The sequence below is a fragment of the Nannospalax galili genome, unplaced genomic scaffold (assembly GCF_000622305.1).
Source record: "Nannospalax galili isolate Female #2095 unplaced genomic scaffold, S.galili_v1.0 scaffold321, whole genome shotgun sequence".
NCBI classification, from domain to species: domain Eukaryota; kingdom Metazoa; phylum Chordata; class Mammalia; order Rodentia; family Spalacidae; genus Nannospalax; species Nannospalax galili.
The window spans coordinates 3,276,130-3,292,824 of NW_008345972.1; the positions used below are offsets into that span (position 1 = coordinate 3,276,130).

Sequence of the window (16,695 nt, forward strand, 5' to 3'; positions counted from 1 at the left end):
ACTCACTATGTAGGCCAGGCTGGCCTTGAACTCATAGAGATCCACCTGCCTCTGCCTCCCAAGTGCTAGAACTAAAGGTGTGTGCCACCATACCAGGCTCAGAATTTTCTTGAAAAGGAATTGCATTCATTCATCCTTTTCACTACTATAGCTCTTTACTCTGGCCCTCTGCATCTGCAGCAGCCTATCAATAGGTCAAGCATCTCAGTTCACAGTCTAAAACCACAAGGCACCTTACTCAGTGGTGAGAGGGCAGACATAAGTCTGTAGTTGTTTCTGACCCAGGTTAATCCAAGAGACAGTCCCCATAAACATTCTGCTCTGAAATGACTCAAGAGAGCCAGTCTGTGGTCTTGGGCCTAAGGACTAGGGAAAGGAAATAGAAAAGCAATAAACCTGGGCTCCCAGTAAATAAATACCAACCCCTGGATACACTGAAAACAGGCTGGGGGGGATCATATGGGAGTAGGTCACAGCTCTTCTGCTGTCTATCTCACCTACCATCAGTCTAAGAGTTTTATTTTGTCTGTGAGAGCCACATTGGGAGAGGTCATAGTATACTAGGCTGCCAGCTATAGTGCCTCCTTATAAAGCTTGAGCAGAAAGATGGGATTCAAACACATCCAAACCCTCCCAAGTTTGTTTTTGTGGACCACCTCCTGAGAGTGGTAGCCTTCACAAATCTCACTGTGGCTCTGCTTGCCTTCCCTTCCTTTCCTTCTTCCTTTCTCCCTTCTCTTCCCTTCCCTTCCCTTCCCCTTTTCCTCCCTCCCTCCCTCCCTCCCTCCCTCCCTCCTTTCTTTTCTTTCTTATAGTACAGGGGATTGAACCAGGGCCTTGTGCATGCTAGGCAAGTACTCTAACACTGAGCTGTATTCCTCAGCCTAACATCGTGGACTCTGAGCGTTGTGGCACCTGGGTAGGAGTTGACAAGATTACAAGGGTCACTATGTAACCTCTGCATAGATTGTCAGCATCCTGGGTTAGAGGACTAGCTTGCCTGAATACTTTCCAAATGTCCTTGGCAGAAGTTATGTTATACTTCAGGCACTCAAGGCACTGCTAGCAGAGCCCTGCACTGGACTGCTGATAAAGCTGGGTGATCCAGAGGCCCACCTGGCTGGCAGCTGCACGGCTAGGTAAGGAGAGATGCTCCAGGCAAGGTTCACATTGTCCTTCCACTGCTTCTCACTCAGGCTGATGTACTTGGATCTCCAGTTGGCTACACTGTTCTCTCCTGCCTGGTCCAGCTCCAGCTCTGGGGCTGACAGTGGGTTGTACCAAGTGATGAGACGCTCAATCTCAGTGGCCTGGTGAGATCAGATATAAATGTCCAATGTATCTGTGGATATCACTAGCCATGCCCACTGTGGGGTGCTATGTTGTTACACAGTGAGCAGTGGCTATGGCCATGGTCTTACCAACAGTGATAACAGCAATGTTCTGCGCTTCATGTAGTACTTGTGCAGCTGGGAACCCCGGTTGGTTTTCTTAGACATGCCTAGGGAGGGAAGACAAAACATGGGTACTGTCCCTGGAGGCCACTTTTCTTCTCTTTTGGTAGTGTTATAGACTGAACCCAGGGCTTTGATCATGCTAGGCTAGTATTCTACCATCCTTAGCCCCTGCCCTGTATTTCTAGAGCCTATCTAAGTGAGTGGCCATCACATCAGCAGGATGGGGACTCAAGACTTGAGAGATGAAAGAACACCCTGCCCCACCAACCTGACTTCTTGGAGATGGTCGACATGCCACTGGACAGGGGGTAGGTGTTGATCCAGCCCTGTGTAGCCTGTTGCCGAGAGCCCACAGTTATATCCAAGTTGCTCCGGGTGTCCTGGTTATCTGTGGGCCAAACACATTGTAGATTCTGGGATGAGCAGCTTAAGAAAAGGCATCACAGGGCTGGGGAAATCTCTAAGTGGGTAAAGTGCTTGGCTTACAAACACAGGGACCTAAGGTTGACCCCTCAGAACATACAGAAAAAAAAAAATCTGGGTGTGTTGGTGTATCCTAGTAATCCCAGTGCTGGGGAAGTAGAGACAGAACGATCCCTGGGGCTCAGTGGCCAGCTAGCCCAGCCTACTTGGTTAGCTCCAGGCTAGTGAGACATTGTCTCAAACAAAACAAGCTCAATAACAGGTGGATGGAGCCCAAGAATGACCCTTGAAGTTTCCTCTGCTCTTCATACATATGCGCACATTTGTGCACATGCACCCCCCCCCACATGGATTCACCTACCCCCCCACCCCAATACACACAGAGAAAAGATATCATTAAGAGAACCTGAATTTTCAACAAAGATTAGGAAACTGGTAGACCAGGCTTTTCTACAGCACTGGAATGGATGGAAAACTTTGGGAATTTCCAGACTGAGTTTTTCAAACACCCAGGAATTCTTTTATTCTAATTACTCTAGAAGGAAAACTTAAAATCTATCATATTCCTAGGTCTTTAAACAGACTTGAAGCATGAGCAGGGCTTGGTGGTATATACCTTTAATCCTAGCATTTGAGAGGCAGAGGTAGGTGGATCTCTGTGAGACAGAGGCCAGCCTGGTCTACATAGTGAGTTCAAGGTTCCAGGGTTCCTGTCTTACCAACTCTCAAAGAAAAATCAGACTGAAACAAAGGTCATCTTTTCTTTTTTTTTTTTCTTCATCTTTTTGAGACAGGGTCTTCCTGTAGCCCCAGCTGTCCTGGAACTCACTATGTAGACCAGGCTGGCCTTGAACTCACAGAGATCTACCTGTCTCTGCCTCTGGAGTGCTGGGATTAAAAGTGTACGCCACCACGCCCAGCGGGTCTTTTTTGTTTTTTGAGACAGGGTCTTACTATATAGAAGTTATAGGAAATTGGTGTTTTTGGTGGTAGTGCACACCTTTAATCTCAGTACCCTGGAGGCAGAGGCAGGTGAATAACTATGAGATCAAGAAAAAAAACTGGTGTCTTGTGCTGGTCATGTGCTGAAGCCTGAGTTGGAAGAAAGGTAACAGCCAGGCAGTAGTAGGCTTCCAACAACATGAGCCATGGCCAAGGCCAGGGCTCACCTGGGCCCTAACTGGTCTCTTGCCTGTCTGTTCCAGTACTGCGCACAGAGCAACCTGCCCCCTCCATGCACTCCCATCCTCACCCAAACCTCAGCTGCTGTGCTGCAGAAGGTAAGGCTTACCTGGGGGAACAAGCTGGCTGGCAGTCAAGTACTTCTTATCTGAGAACATGGCGGTCCAAAATTTAATCATTATGCTTATATCTTCACGAAGCCTCTTTTCTCCTTGGGTAGGGAACTTTGGTGGACAACTTCAAACAATCACAAGAGAGAAGAGTTCATTGACTGGAGTCAGGGTCTAGAGAACATTTACGAGGTGGTAAGAGCTGACATAGAAGTTCCCTTTAAGTTGGGTGCTTAGCTGGGAGCTAATCAACAGCAAGAGTGACCTCACTGATTCCCATGGGAAGATGTGGTAGTCTTAATAATCCTGTCCCATCTGCCCCATCCCTGCATCTGCAGTCTGTACAACTATTTTTAAAAACTATTTTATTTATTTAAATATTTATTTTACATGTATGAGTGTATTGCCTGAATGTATATAAGTGTATGTACTGGTGTTGTGCAATGCCTTTGAGGTCAGACGGATCCCCTGGAACTGGAGTTAAGGATGGTTGTTAACTGCCATATGGGTGCTGGGAACTGAACCTAGGTCCTCTGCAAGAATAGCCAGTGCTCTTAACCGCCGAGCCATCTCATCTCTCTAGCCCAACAATTAGGCTTTTCTGATCAGGGTGTCACTACATAGCTCAGACTGTCTGAAACTACCTATATACTCCAGGGTGGTCTTGATCATGATCTTCCTCCCACATAGCTTCCATAGTGCTGGGACTGCAGGCATGTACCACCAGGCCTTGCTCACATTTACAGCTTTTAGTGAGTGATGTGTTATGGCACATCATGACAACTTAGTTGTCTACATACAACCACACAGTCTATATTTGCAAAGACCTGGGTATCAGATATTTGCTTTTTTTTGGTCTTTTTGAAACAGGGTCTCCCGGTAGCCCCAGCTGTTCTGGAACTCACATGTAGTCCAGGCTGGCCTTGAACTCACAGAGATCTGCCTGCCTCTGCCTCCCCAGTGCTGCCTCTCCACCACGCCTGGCCTTTTTTGTCTTTTTGAGACAGGGTCTCCTTGTAGCCCCAGCTGTCCTGGAATTCACTATGTAGACCAGGCTGGCCTCACAAAGATCCACCTGCCTCTGCCTCCCAAGTGCTGGGATTAAAGGCATGTGCTACCATGCCCCGCCAGATATTTGCTTTTTAAAAAATTTTTATTTTTAATTTTTAAATTTTGGTCTTTTTGAGACAGAGTCTTCCTAAAGTCCCAGCTGGCCTGGAACTCACTATGTAGACCAGGCTGGCCTTGAACTCACAGAGATCTGCCTCCCTCTGCCTCCTGAGTGCTGGGATTAAAGGCATGTGCCACCACGCTTTTTATGTGTATGCGTGTATTACCTGCATGTAAGTGCACCCGTGTCGTGCAATGCCCACAGAGGGCAGAAGAGGCTGTTGGATCCCCTGGAATTGGAGTTTCAGAAAACTGTTAGATGCCATGTGGGTGCTAGGATTCGAACCCAGGTCTTCTGTAGCCACAGCTGGCCTGGAGTTGTTAATGGAGATCAGGCCAGACTCTAACTCACTATGTAGACCAGGCTGGTCTTGAACTCACAGAGATCTGCCTTCCTCTGCCTCCTGAGTGCTGGGATTAAAGGTGTGCACTACCACGCCCAGCTTGTTTTTTTTTAAAAGTACATTCTTTTTTTCTTTTTGTTTCTTTTTTTCTCTTTGAGACAGGGTCTCCTTGGAGACCCAGTTGACCTGGATATCACAATGTAGACCAGGCTTCAGTCTCATAGAGATCAATCTGCCTCTGCCTCTCAAGTACTGGAATTAAAGGCCGATGCCACTCGGTGTAAAGTGAATTCTTTTTTTTATTTTTTTTATTTTTATTTTATGTGTATGAGTGTTTGGCCTGCATGTATATGAGTGCACTATGTGCACGCAATGCCTGTGGCAGCCAGAAGAAGATCCACCAGAACTGGATTATGGACAGTTGTTAGCTATCATGTGGGTGCTAGGAACCAAGCCCTGGTCCTCTACAAAAATAGCCAGTTTTTTTGGTCTTTTTGAGACAGGGTTTCTTCCCTGTAGCCCTAGCTGGTCTGGATTTGCTATGGAGACCAGGCTGGCCTTGAACTCACAGATATCCGCCTGCCTCTGCCTCCTGAGTGCTGGGATTAAAGGTGTGCGCCACCATGCCCAGCAGTGTAAGGATAGGCAGTGCTCTTAACTGATGAGCTATCTCTCTAGACCTATAAAGTACATGCATTCCTAATAATTTTTTTTTTTAATTTCATACATGTATACAATGTATCTTGATGATCTGCACCCCATTCCTTCCCTCCAACTTCCTGGAGCCCTCCTAAGGCATCTCCCTTCTAACTTCATATCCCTGGCTGGCCTGGAACTCATTATGTAGACCAGGCTGGCCTAGAACTCACAGAGATCCCCCTGGCTCTGCCTCCCAACTGCTGAGATTAAAGGATGTGCCATCACACCTGGCTAATAGTTGTTTTTTTTAAAAAAATATTTTATTATTATTATTATTATTATTATTATTATTATTTTGGTCTTTTTTGAGACAGGGTCTCCCTGTAGTTCCAGCTGGCCTGGAACTCACTATGTAGACCAGGCTGGCCTTGAATTCACAGAGATCCACCTGTCTCTGCCTCCTAAGTGCTGGGATTAAAGGTGTGCGCCACCATGCCCAGCAATATTTTATTATTATTTTTATTCTATGTGTATGAGTGTATTGTCTGCATGTATGTAGGTGCACTGTGTTGTGTATGGTCAGAAGAGGGCATCAGATTCCTTGGGACTGGAGTTATAGACAGTTGTTAGCCACCATGTGGGTGCTGGGATTCAAACCCTGGTCCTCTGCAAAAGCAACCAGTGCCCTTAACCACTGAGTCAACTTTCCAGCCCCATAGTTTTGTTTTTGAAATAGACTCAATTCGTTGTGGAAGATATTCTCAAATTCTTGGTTTCAAGTGCTCCCACTGTATCAGCCACTGAAAGAGCAAATAGCTAGGAGTGCAGCTGTGTGCCACTATGCCAGGTTGCACTTAAATCTCTTTTTAAGTACCGGGCGTGGCGGCTCAAGCCTTTAGTCCCTGCACTCAGGAGGCAGAAGCAGGTAAAACTGAAGCTAGCCTGGTCTACATAGCTAGTTCCAGGCCAGCTGGGACTACAGGGAGACCCTGCCTCAAAAAAATTTCTCTTCTAAAAAAACTTAGCCTTTAAAAATTAGTGTATACTTAAAATTTTTTGATTTATTTAATTTAAAAATTAATTAATTAATTTTTTGTCTTTTTGAAGCAGGTTCTCCCTGTAGCCCCAGCTGTCCTGGAACTCACTATGTAGACCAGGCTGGCCTTGAACTCAGAGATCTGCCTGCCTCTGCCTCCCAAGTGCTATAGGCGTGCGCCACCACACCCAGCTAAAATTTTATTTATTTTTATTTTCTGTGTATAAGTATTTTTGTCTTCAGGTATGTAAGTGCACCACATGTGCACAATGCCCATGGATCTCAGAAGAGGGCGTTGGTTCCCCTGGAACCGTAGTTACAAATGGTTGTTAACCACCATGTGGGTGCTGGGAACTGAACCCTGGTCTTCTGCAAGAGTAGCCAGTGCTATTAACCTCTGGGCCATTTCTCCAACCCTTCAAATTGGCATATATTAAATATACAAAATGGGCTTTATTAGGACATTTTCCTATGTGTATATAATGTATTTTAATTATATTCATCTCTCATTACCTTCTCTTGTCCTCTTCCACCCTGCTGATACTCTTCCTAACTAGGTCCCCATCAATTTTTTTTCTTCTTTAAAAAATTTTTTTTTAAATTATTATTTTTATTTTATGAGTGTATTGCCTGCATGTATGTGAGTGCACCTGTTTCCTGTAATGCCACGGAGGGCAGAAGAGGGCTTCAGATTCCACCGGAACTGGAGGTTAAGGATGGTTCATAGCCACCACGTAGGTGCTGGGAATCCCAGCTATGAATGTCCGTAATACCAGTCCAGGGGATCTGACACTTTCTCTGACCTCTGCAGGCATTACAGGACATGTGTGCACTTACATACATGAAGGCAATACACTCATACACATTTAAAAAAAAAAAGGCAGCTGATTACTGCTGGGTATGGAAGAGCTCATCTTAAAGGGAAGGTCTCTAGATAGGCTGATTAGACCCCAGTGGATGAACCTGCACTGAGGGATGTCTGAGAACACTAACTTGACTTGACAGGCCTTAACAAAAATGACAGAATGCATGAAATCCAGTGTGGGGGAGGGGCGGGGGTAGCTACGGGAGGATGCCAGTGGGGAAGAGGGTATAAAGATGATTAAGATGTTCTATATGAAATACAGAAAAATTCAATAAAAAATTTCCAAAAAAAATGAAGACTGGGTGTGGTGGCGCATGCCTTTAATCCCAGCACCTGGGAGGCAGAAGTAGGCAGATCTCTGTGAGTTCAAGGCCAGCCTGGTCTACATAGTGAGTTCCAGGACAGCTGGGGCTACAGGGAGACCCTGTCTCAAAAAAATCAAAAAAAAAAGAGTAGAGGTGAAGAGTTATTACAGAGGCATGGGCAATTTACCAGTAATTATACCACTGAATAAAATATCTCTCTTTCCTCCAGCAACCATTATATGCCTATAGATCCTCCCTCCAGGGTGGGGCCTTGTGAGCCCCTGCCCCTAATCTGTTAAACCAACTGAATTCAAGGGACACTCTGTATGTATCTCACTGGATAGCTGGCTCTGAGAATATTTGTACATAAATGCACACACACAAGCATAGGGCTGAGGATATTTCAACCTAATCACTCTGGAACTACTGAATGAGGTTGGTGAGCATGAACCAGATAAAATATGTTCTTCTGTGAATGACCTCCTGGGCACATGGGAATACTCTGAGCATATGCACAGCACACTTGGGGTAATACCTGAAGTAGTCAAACGCTGTTGAGTAGATCTTCTCACGAAGCACATTTCGAATAGTTGCATTTGGAACCACATCAGCATGCAGGAGGGACAGCCCCAGGGTCAACAGTCTGAGAAAGAGTCACAGGGTTGGGTCAAGGCAGGAGCCCTGGCCAAGGGCTGAGCCTTGAGTGCAGGACTCCTGAGCAAACCCCGAATCCCGTAACATACAGTCCATCTCTAGAGGGCAGAGTCTGGAATAAATACCAACCAGACTCTGTCTTAAAACAACAACAACAACAACAAAAGGTTCATTTTTGTTGAAAGAAAAGTAAGCCATTTCTATGTTAAGAAGACTGGACCAGAAACATCTCATAAACAGTCTGTAGACTAATCTCTGTGGTACCATGCTATGAAGGGAGAATATTTAATTCAAGCTAAAGAGAAAATTATTTTCCCAGCATATGGTCTCTGCTAATCTAGCCCTCCTGAGTGCTATGAGGGATGGGGAGGAGGCACTGTCCAGCCTTCAGGGAGCTTATAACCCAGGGTGGGATGGGAGAGGAGTACCGTTGGTGGGTGAGACACAGTGATCTCTGTACAGTGAAATGCCCTGAAATCCCACAAGAGGGATTTCTATTGCAATGAGGTGGGGGTGGGGGGCTATGTAGAGGGCCAGGACCAGCTACTGAGAACTCTGGAAGGCCTGGTAGTAAGACAGGCCCTGAGGAACAGCTTCATATGTGGCAGAAGCAGGGTGACCTGGATTCAGGGGGAAATGGCTCTAAAAAACAAGGTTAAGGTACATTGTGGATGGTTAGGTTGGGCATAGGCTTGGTGCAGGAGGGGTAGAGACGAGGAGGGCCACCTTACAGAAGTTGCCTACGCCAGCCTGAGGAGTAGATGCTACTCTGTGCTACTAACTTGAGTCCCAGGGGATGGTCTATGGCAGGGCATAGAGTAAGAAGGAGAGGCTGGTGGCTGTTCCAAGTGAGAATGGAGAGGGAGAAGTTTGGCTCTGGATGTGAAAGGAAGCAAAGAGGGCTAGAAACATTACAGGGTACTCCAACATATCTCTATGTGACTATACAGGAGGGTATAAAAAAGGAGGAGGGCATACTGTGGATGAGGGTTGCTCAGTGTGCTGGGGCAGGAGAAGCAGGGTCTGCTCATTTCTATGACAGCTACATAGGACACACTCATCACCCCATATCATGACTGACATGAAACATACATGCCCTACATGCCAGTGACAGGACACTGGATGCCCCTAGAGGAGAGCCCTTACTTGAAACGTGGTCCGATGGCTGCCACATGCCGGTTCATGCTCCCCTTAGCTCCACCGATATTCAGGGACATGGAGCGCTGTAGCAGGCTTGAGAAGATCTCCACCTGGTCAGAGCTACAGTACTTGGCAATCTCAAACCTCTGTACCAGGAACTGGATCAGAAAGAAAATAAGCTGTGGTCATGGGGCTGGGCCAGCCTGGCCTCAGGGCCAGTGAAGCCAGCTAAGTAGGGGTTCTGGGTTGACAGGAAGGTAGGTAGACCTGGAGGAGGGGCCTAGAGGTCATCATTTTCCCAGGTCAGGTTCTCTAGGCTGGCTGGCCTGCCTGCCCCATGTGGGGTCTAGGGTACAGAGCACAGCAGAGCTTGGAGGCAGGCACTTACATCGATCCAGATGTAGTGGGGTGTTACTTCAGGAGGACAAGGTCTAGGCTGACTTGCTTCTGATGCTGCCAGAGGGTCTGCTTCCTTTGTTTCAGCAGAAAAGAGGCCGAACTTCTGCTCCACTGTCATATGCCAGGCCCCTGCCATCTCTCGCATAAACTGTAAGTGCAAAACATATGTCAGTTCCTCCAAAAGCACAAGGGGTGGCTGTCTTGTTTTTGAATTACTGAATAAAGCCCAACGTGGTAGCTCATTTCTATAATCCCAGCACATAGGAGGCAGGAGGATTGTCATGAGTTTGAGGCCAGTCTATATAGCGAACTCCAGGTCAGCCAGTGCTACATAATGAGACCGTGTCTCAACAAAAACAACAACAACAACAAATTGAATAAAATGGTAAAGTCAGAAGCAAAGGAAAGTATAATACAATATCACATAACCCCAATTCCTGGGGCCAGCCACTGCAGTGTTTGGTGTGTTTCTTCCAGCCTTTTCCCTACACTGTCATCCCAACTCATGGTACCCAGCAGGACAGGACACCTGTGATGTGCCCAATGCTGTATAGACCCCCACAGGCCCTGTGCCAACAAATCCTCCCAACAATTCTGACCTGTGGTAAGAAGGGTACATCCTCTATGCAGGACTTCCAAGACACAAAGGCTAACCTCAAAAACTAACCAGACTTGGGAATAACCCAGAGAGTGCAAGGGATGTTGCAACAGGTAGGAGCTGCATCATGCCCCTGGCCTAGCTACACTGATCCAGGATCCTTTCTACGCGGAGGCAGGAAGAGTACCCAGGTAGAGTAGAGTGGTGGTCTGGGAGATGTGGGTGCTAGACAGAGGAAGAGGTACCAGCTGATAGAGGGAAAGCACTAGCAATGTGTGGGTTTTCACATGGAGACCAGAAGGGTGCTCGGCCAAAAAGTTTGTCCCTATCTTGATCCAATATCACCACCCAGTGTCTTCGAGGGCCCCAAACACCTACAGAGAGCATCCAACAAGGTCTTGTGAGTAAGGCAGATGTCCTGGCTCCCTTTCTATCAGCATTACCTATCCTTTCTCAAGATGTGGCTCAGAGGCTGGGGATATAGCAGTGGAGTGTTTGCCTTGTATTCTTGAAGCCCTGGGTTCAATTCCCAGTACAACCTCCACCCCACAGAAACAACAAAACTAAATCCTAAAATAAACAAAAACCCAAACAAACCAAAAAGACACGTGGTTCAGTGGTTCAGGGTGGCCCAGTGTCCAGTCATAAGGAGTCTCACCTAGGGTCCTTATGCCTTGGTTCTCACAACCTCAGGTTCTTGAAAACCAGGACATGATTCTACTTTTAAAGATTTATTTTGTTTTCACCTTATACATATGAATGTTTTGCATGCATGCAATGTCCTTGGAGGCCAAAAGAAGGCATCTGATCTCTTAGAACTGGAGTTACAGACAGTTGTTGGCCACCATGTGGATGCTGAGAAATGAACCCTGGTCCTGTGAAAGAGCCATACGTGCTCTTACCTGCTGAGTCATTGCTCTTGCCCCTCGAAGTGATTTTTAAGATGGTATCTCACCTTCGGCCTTTCCTCCTGTTGCCTGGAGGCACAGATGTCATCAGGAGGCCATGAGGGTTAAGACAAAGGCTTAAGGATAACACTGTGGTAGGTAGAAGCCCAATGCTGAGGAGCTATCCTGACTGCTTGTGTTTCCTATAGCTAGATTATGGTAGAAGATGAGGGTAGCAAATAGGTGGGATATAGTGGGAACCCCAGAACTGATGCGGTCAAGTAGCCAAGCAGAGGTCATAGTCCCACTCATTCATCTAATATGTACCTCTGTGCCAAGGACCTCTCAGGCTCTGGGAATAGAGTTGGAGCCAGGTACAAACAAATTTGCATAGTCTAAGAAGTGAGCATCAGTCATAGGATACCTAGAAACAATTTGAAAGCAGTAGTATGAACTCTGTTGGGGGATATTTTAGACAGGATGGCCAGGGAAAGGTCTGGTGGGAAGGGGACACCTCACATAAGTCCTGGAGGTGGCCAGGAGTGACAGGATGCAGCTAGGCAGGAACAAACCCAGGAGAGCAGGAACAACAGGATCCAGTATGGATCTAGTAGAGCAAGTGAGGGGATAGAAAAGGACAAAGGTGGGTGGCAAGTAGGGCTTGCAGGTTACAGAACAAATCTGACAGCCTGAGTAAGGATGGGGGAGCAGTAACAAGAGGACATCAGAGATTTGATCTGACCTAGGCTTTATTGCAAGCTTTGTCTGCAAGATGGTAGTATGGGAGCAGAGAGGCTGGAGCTGCCTCTAAGGTCAGGGGAGAGAGAAAAGAGGCAAAGGCCACATGAGCAACTGGGATGCTGGAATGTGACCAGGCTCTGGATCTATTTAAAGGTAAAAGGGTAAAGCTAATAGGATATGCTGTGGGTCATTTGTGGGAAGTGTGATAAGTGGTCCAAGATATCTGTAAGGAGTTTGGTTTACACAGAAGGTGGATATGGCACATACAGTGACAAGTGTTCAAGGTAGCCATCAATAGAGCTCTATAGCCCAGTTTTTTTTGTGGTATAGGGGATGGAACCTAGGGTCTCACATATGCTAGGTAAGTGCTCTACCACAGAACTGTATCTCTAGCCCTATTTTTTTTTTTTTTTTTTTTTTTTTAACTTTTGGAGACAGGGTCTCACTAAATTGCCCAGGCTGGCCTTGAATGCATTCTGTAATCTAGACAGGGTTGGAACTTTTGATTTTCTTGCCTCAACCTCTTGAATAGCCTAGGCCCAGCTGAAGTTTATTTAGCCCTGCCAGTTGGAGTGCTCATCATGGATTGTGGTGGGAGGTGACCAGAAGAATGCACTTAGACTGGAGGTGTCAGGGCTGGAATTGTCAACATTTCAGGTGACACTGTTGTGGTAGGCAAGAAGGACCCTAGGGTACACAAGCTGAGAGGTCTCTGCTGAGTTCAGGTGGCTCCCTTTATTAACATTAAAATGGCTAGGAATCCCTGGGAAGAACATCTAGAACCCAGCATGGGTACTTTTAGGACCATAGCCTGGGACATGCTATGTGAAGTCTGTGCTGTACTGTCCTGTGCTGTACTGTCCTTACCACCAAGGCTCTTAGGAGCTCTAGCCACCCACCACCCTGATGACAGACAGCAAGTTCAGACAGTCAAGAGCACTTGGAATCCAAAACCAAATGTGAGGGTTGACAACAGTGGTCATGAACCACTGCCTTGCCTTGAGAAATGGAACAGTTCTAATTCTCTATTGCTAGTGTCTGTGTGAGGGGCAAGGTTCCTTGAAATAGTGTGTGGAAAGGAAGGCTGAAGACAGCAAAGAAGTGAGACCTTGCCTCAAAAACAAAAGAAACAAAACCCAAATGCATGCCTGCAATTTTAACAGTTGGGAGGTAGAGGCAAGATGATCAGGAGTTATAGCTAGCCTGGGCTACATGAAACTGTTTCAAAATACTCTCTCTCTCTCTCTCTCTCTCTCTCTCTCTCTCAACCACATGATTTAAAACAAAAAAAAGCAAACAAAAATAGCAACAAAAAATGCAAAACAACTTGCTCAAACCAAAATAACAAGAGGGTAGGTACATCAGAAATATTGCACATAGTCTATGGAAAGATTTTATGCAATATTTCTGATGTACCTACCTTTTGAAATACATAAGAATTTAATGTTTAGACTTGAGTCCCATCCAATATATCTCATTATGTATGTGCAAATATTCCAAAATTAAAAAAAAATATCTGAAATACTTTCTGTGCCAAGCATTTCATACAAAGGATACTCAATTTGTATAATCTTGCCTATAGGCCCCATGCAGAGGCAAATCCAGAATTCAAAGGCAAATACAGATTCAGGGAAGAGTGGCTGATCTCAAAGTTAGAAAGCTAAGAAAATGCAATTATTCCCAATCAGATGGTGTATCAATAGTTGGTTAACAGACAGAGTTTCAATCTTATTAGAAAAACTACTCCCTCTCCTGAGCCTTGAATGTACAGGCTCTATAAGTGCCACTCTGAAAGCACCATACTTTCTAACATACACAGTGTTCTTTCTATTCTATGACAGTGTGTGATTCAGTATGAATGATACAGTCTATAAGAAACTCCAATGGAGTTTCAAATGTTCATATGAACATTTGAAAATTGCCCTGTTCTGACTTTTTTCTATAGTTCCCTGTCTAGAGCTTGTAATGCTAATTACTCTTGCCCTTACTTCTCCTTCACGTCTCCTATTCATGATTCAAGGACTTTTCTTCTTCCCTTAGAGACAAGAGTTATGCAATTTGGGAGTCTTTTTGATAGACCCAATGAAGGGGTATGCCAATTGCCTCACCCTGTGTCCCTGTTCAGCATGGAAGGTGCCAGAGTGGTCGTCATCCCTATTCCCTATTGGCAATTTGGGTAACCCCTTCAGAAGATGGTGTGATAAGAATAGGAGGTAGGAATTGGCTAGGCAGTTAGGGTTAAAAGATCCCAAAGAAATGTAGTCAGTTTCTTGGCTAAAAGTCAAAATGTCCTTGGGTCTGCTAGCAACATACTCTGCAAAGGCCAAAAATGTCAAAAGTATTTGGGAGCTTGTATCTAATCCTTAAAAGATTTTAGGGTTACCTCTTCAGAGGGGGGAATGTTGGAGGGGAGGGAATGGGCATGGATTTGATCAAAACATTTTATATGCATGTATGAAATTCTCAATAAAGTTTTTTTAAAAAATAAAAAAAAAAAAAAAAAAAAAAAAAAAAGGGGAGAGACCAAGATTTGGGAGAGCCAAGGGCTTGTCAAGGGTCACCATACTCAGGACTGGTGGCAAAGCCAGTGACTCTTTCCATCTTTTTTCTTTTTGAGACAGGGTCTCCCTGTAGTGCCAGTTGGCCTGAACTTGCTATATATAGACCAATCTGCCCTTGAACTCACAGAGATGCTCTGGTCTCTGCCTCTCAGTGCTGGGATTAAAGGTGTGTACCACCACACCTGGCTCTTTCTATCTTTAATCCCACTGATCCTCAGAGCTGAGCTGAGGCTAGCGTCTTACCGGTACTTCAACACCATTCTTGCCAGCCAGCAGCCACTCCCAGCAGGCCAGGGCTGTCTCCATGCCGTGCTCATTGAACATCCGAAGGGGACCCCAACACAGATGATGGAGGAGCTGTGGGTCACAATCTGGAACCAATAACAAATTACTCAAAGGCCCCTGACTCTGGCTGGGCCTGAATATGGCTTCCCCAGGTTGACTTGAGAGCCAGCCCTAGTTAGGGAAAACAATGCCCTTATATTTACTTTCAAGAGAGATGACACAGAGATCTCTGCTAGAAGAGCTGTAGCTCTTCCTTTGGTAGGACTCCAGCTTAACAAGGATTTCTAAGGCAAACATTCACTTAGAAGAAATGAACTCAGAAGTCCATGGAACTTCTGTGTGTTACCTTTGCTGCTAATAAGCATTGCAGTTAGCTTGAACATGGCCTGTGTGTAGTGCTGAGGATTACTGTGATCCAATGCTGTAATCAGATCCTGAACCATCATTTTGTTCAGGTCAGACATCTGGCCTGTGGCACCTGAGAACCGAATCATTCCATATACCTGTGAAGAAGCATGCTCATCAGCAGCCTTGCCAGTAAGCCGGGCACATGCGTGAGGCCCTGGTTACCACCTGACCAAGCTCACAATAGGACTGACCAGTGTCTCACTGTCCCACTAGATCTCATTTCAATGATGCTACCACAGATCACAGGTTTTTATTTTTCCCCAACAGAATCTCTCTTCTAGAACTTATGTTGGGTTTCTAAATGCAGATGTTCCTTGATGGTAGAGACCTGGTCTCTACACAGTGCTAAAGCCTAGGTAGGATACATGAACATAATGAGCTAAATAAATAAACTTTCTCCATATTCAATTAATAACTCAACAAAATCAGTTTCACAATTTTTAAAGTCATACATATTTTTTTTTCCTGAAAGTGTTACTTTCTTATGTGTATATACCTTGCTATACAGGAGATATGACTCCTTCCAAATATAAACCTATGCTTCAAAGACAAACTTTCTCCTGCCAGCAGAGTATTCAAAACAACACAGAATAAGCGCTCACAGCAATTCCCAGCATGTGATCAGCATGTAATGAACAGAGCATGTGACCCACCTATCAAGGCTCATGGAAGAAAGGCAGCAATTGGATTAATTAAGCAAGCAGCAAAGTGTTCAGGGGAGTGAACCACTTCTCAGAAGAGTACACTGATGAACTTCTGAGTTGCCAATGACTTAAGGTGTTGCCTAGTTTTGTAGATAAAGATACTGAGGCCAGGCAGGTGCAGTGATTTAGTTACTCTGGAATAAATTCTGGTGTAGTGAAAGCCCTCTGTGTGAAGTCAGCAGATGTGGTTCTTGAGCCTATTTTGCTATGTGACTTTGACAAGTTACTCAATCTCAGAAGCCTTAGTTTCTTTATCTGTAAGACTAGAATCTTGGTATGGACATCTCAGCAAGTGTCCAAGAGGAAGCATGGCGCTCAACAAGTGTTTGCCACCACTTAACAAAATGCCTCAGCATGGCCAGAGTGTGTGCACATTGATGTTACCCTCTTGCAGAGGTGCTAAGTAACTTTCATATATGCTCCAGAATGTGTCAATGAGTGCTAGCTACAAGCTCCCCAAGCCACCTGAAATGAGTAAATTCTGTATCACCAATCCCTCATTCATGTTTCACTGGGAAACAGCCAACTGGTATCTAATCAAGATGCTCTGAAAGGCCTCTGACACAAGGCCAGGAAAAGTACCTCGCCTGCATAACGATTGCGCAGATTCAAGGATGCCATGAAGTTGGAGTAATCTTTCTTCACACAGGCTGGGCGCTCAGTTAGCTGAGTTGCCTACAGAAAAATCAACAACTATTTCAGACTTTTTTTTTTTTTTTTTTTGTTTTTTTTGGAACCCTGCCTCCCTTAAAAAAAAAAAAAAGACTGTTTGGGGACACAAAAAAGA

The 16,695-nt window shown here is 45.4% G+C and overlaps 1 protein-coding gene across 3 annotated transcripts in view; it reads right to left on the reverse strand.

The window, feature by feature from the left end:
• Pi4ka (phosphatidylinositol 4-kinase alpha) overlaps positions 1–16,695 on the reverse strand; it is a 161,424-nt gene that overhangs the window by 23,004 nt on the left and 121,725 nt on the right. For all 3 annotated transcript variants that reach the window (XM_029567858.1, XM_029567857.1, XM_008842235.3), the window contains 10 exons: positions 16,491–16,583; positions 15,143–15,299; positions 14,755–14,882; positions 9,714–9,872; positions 9,332–9,483; positions 8,067–8,174; positions 3,172–3,299; positions 1,726–1,845; positions 1,422–1,501; positions 1,117–1,310 (listed from right to left, as the gene is read on the reverse strand). In XM_029567858.1, coding sequence (XP_029423718.1) covers positions 1,117–1,310; positions 1,422–1,501; positions 1,726–1,845; positions 3,172–3,299; positions 8,067–8,174; positions 9,332–9,483; positions 9,714–9,872; positions 14,755–14,882; positions 15,143–15,299; positions 16,491–16,583 — 1,319 coding nt within the window. The remainder of the gene's footprint in view (positions 1–1,116; positions 1,311–1,421; positions 1,502–1,725; positions 1,846–3,171; positions 3,300–8,066; positions 8,175–9,331; positions 9,484–9,713; positions 9,873–14,754; positions 14,883–15,142; positions 15,300–16,490; positions 16,584–16,695) is intronic.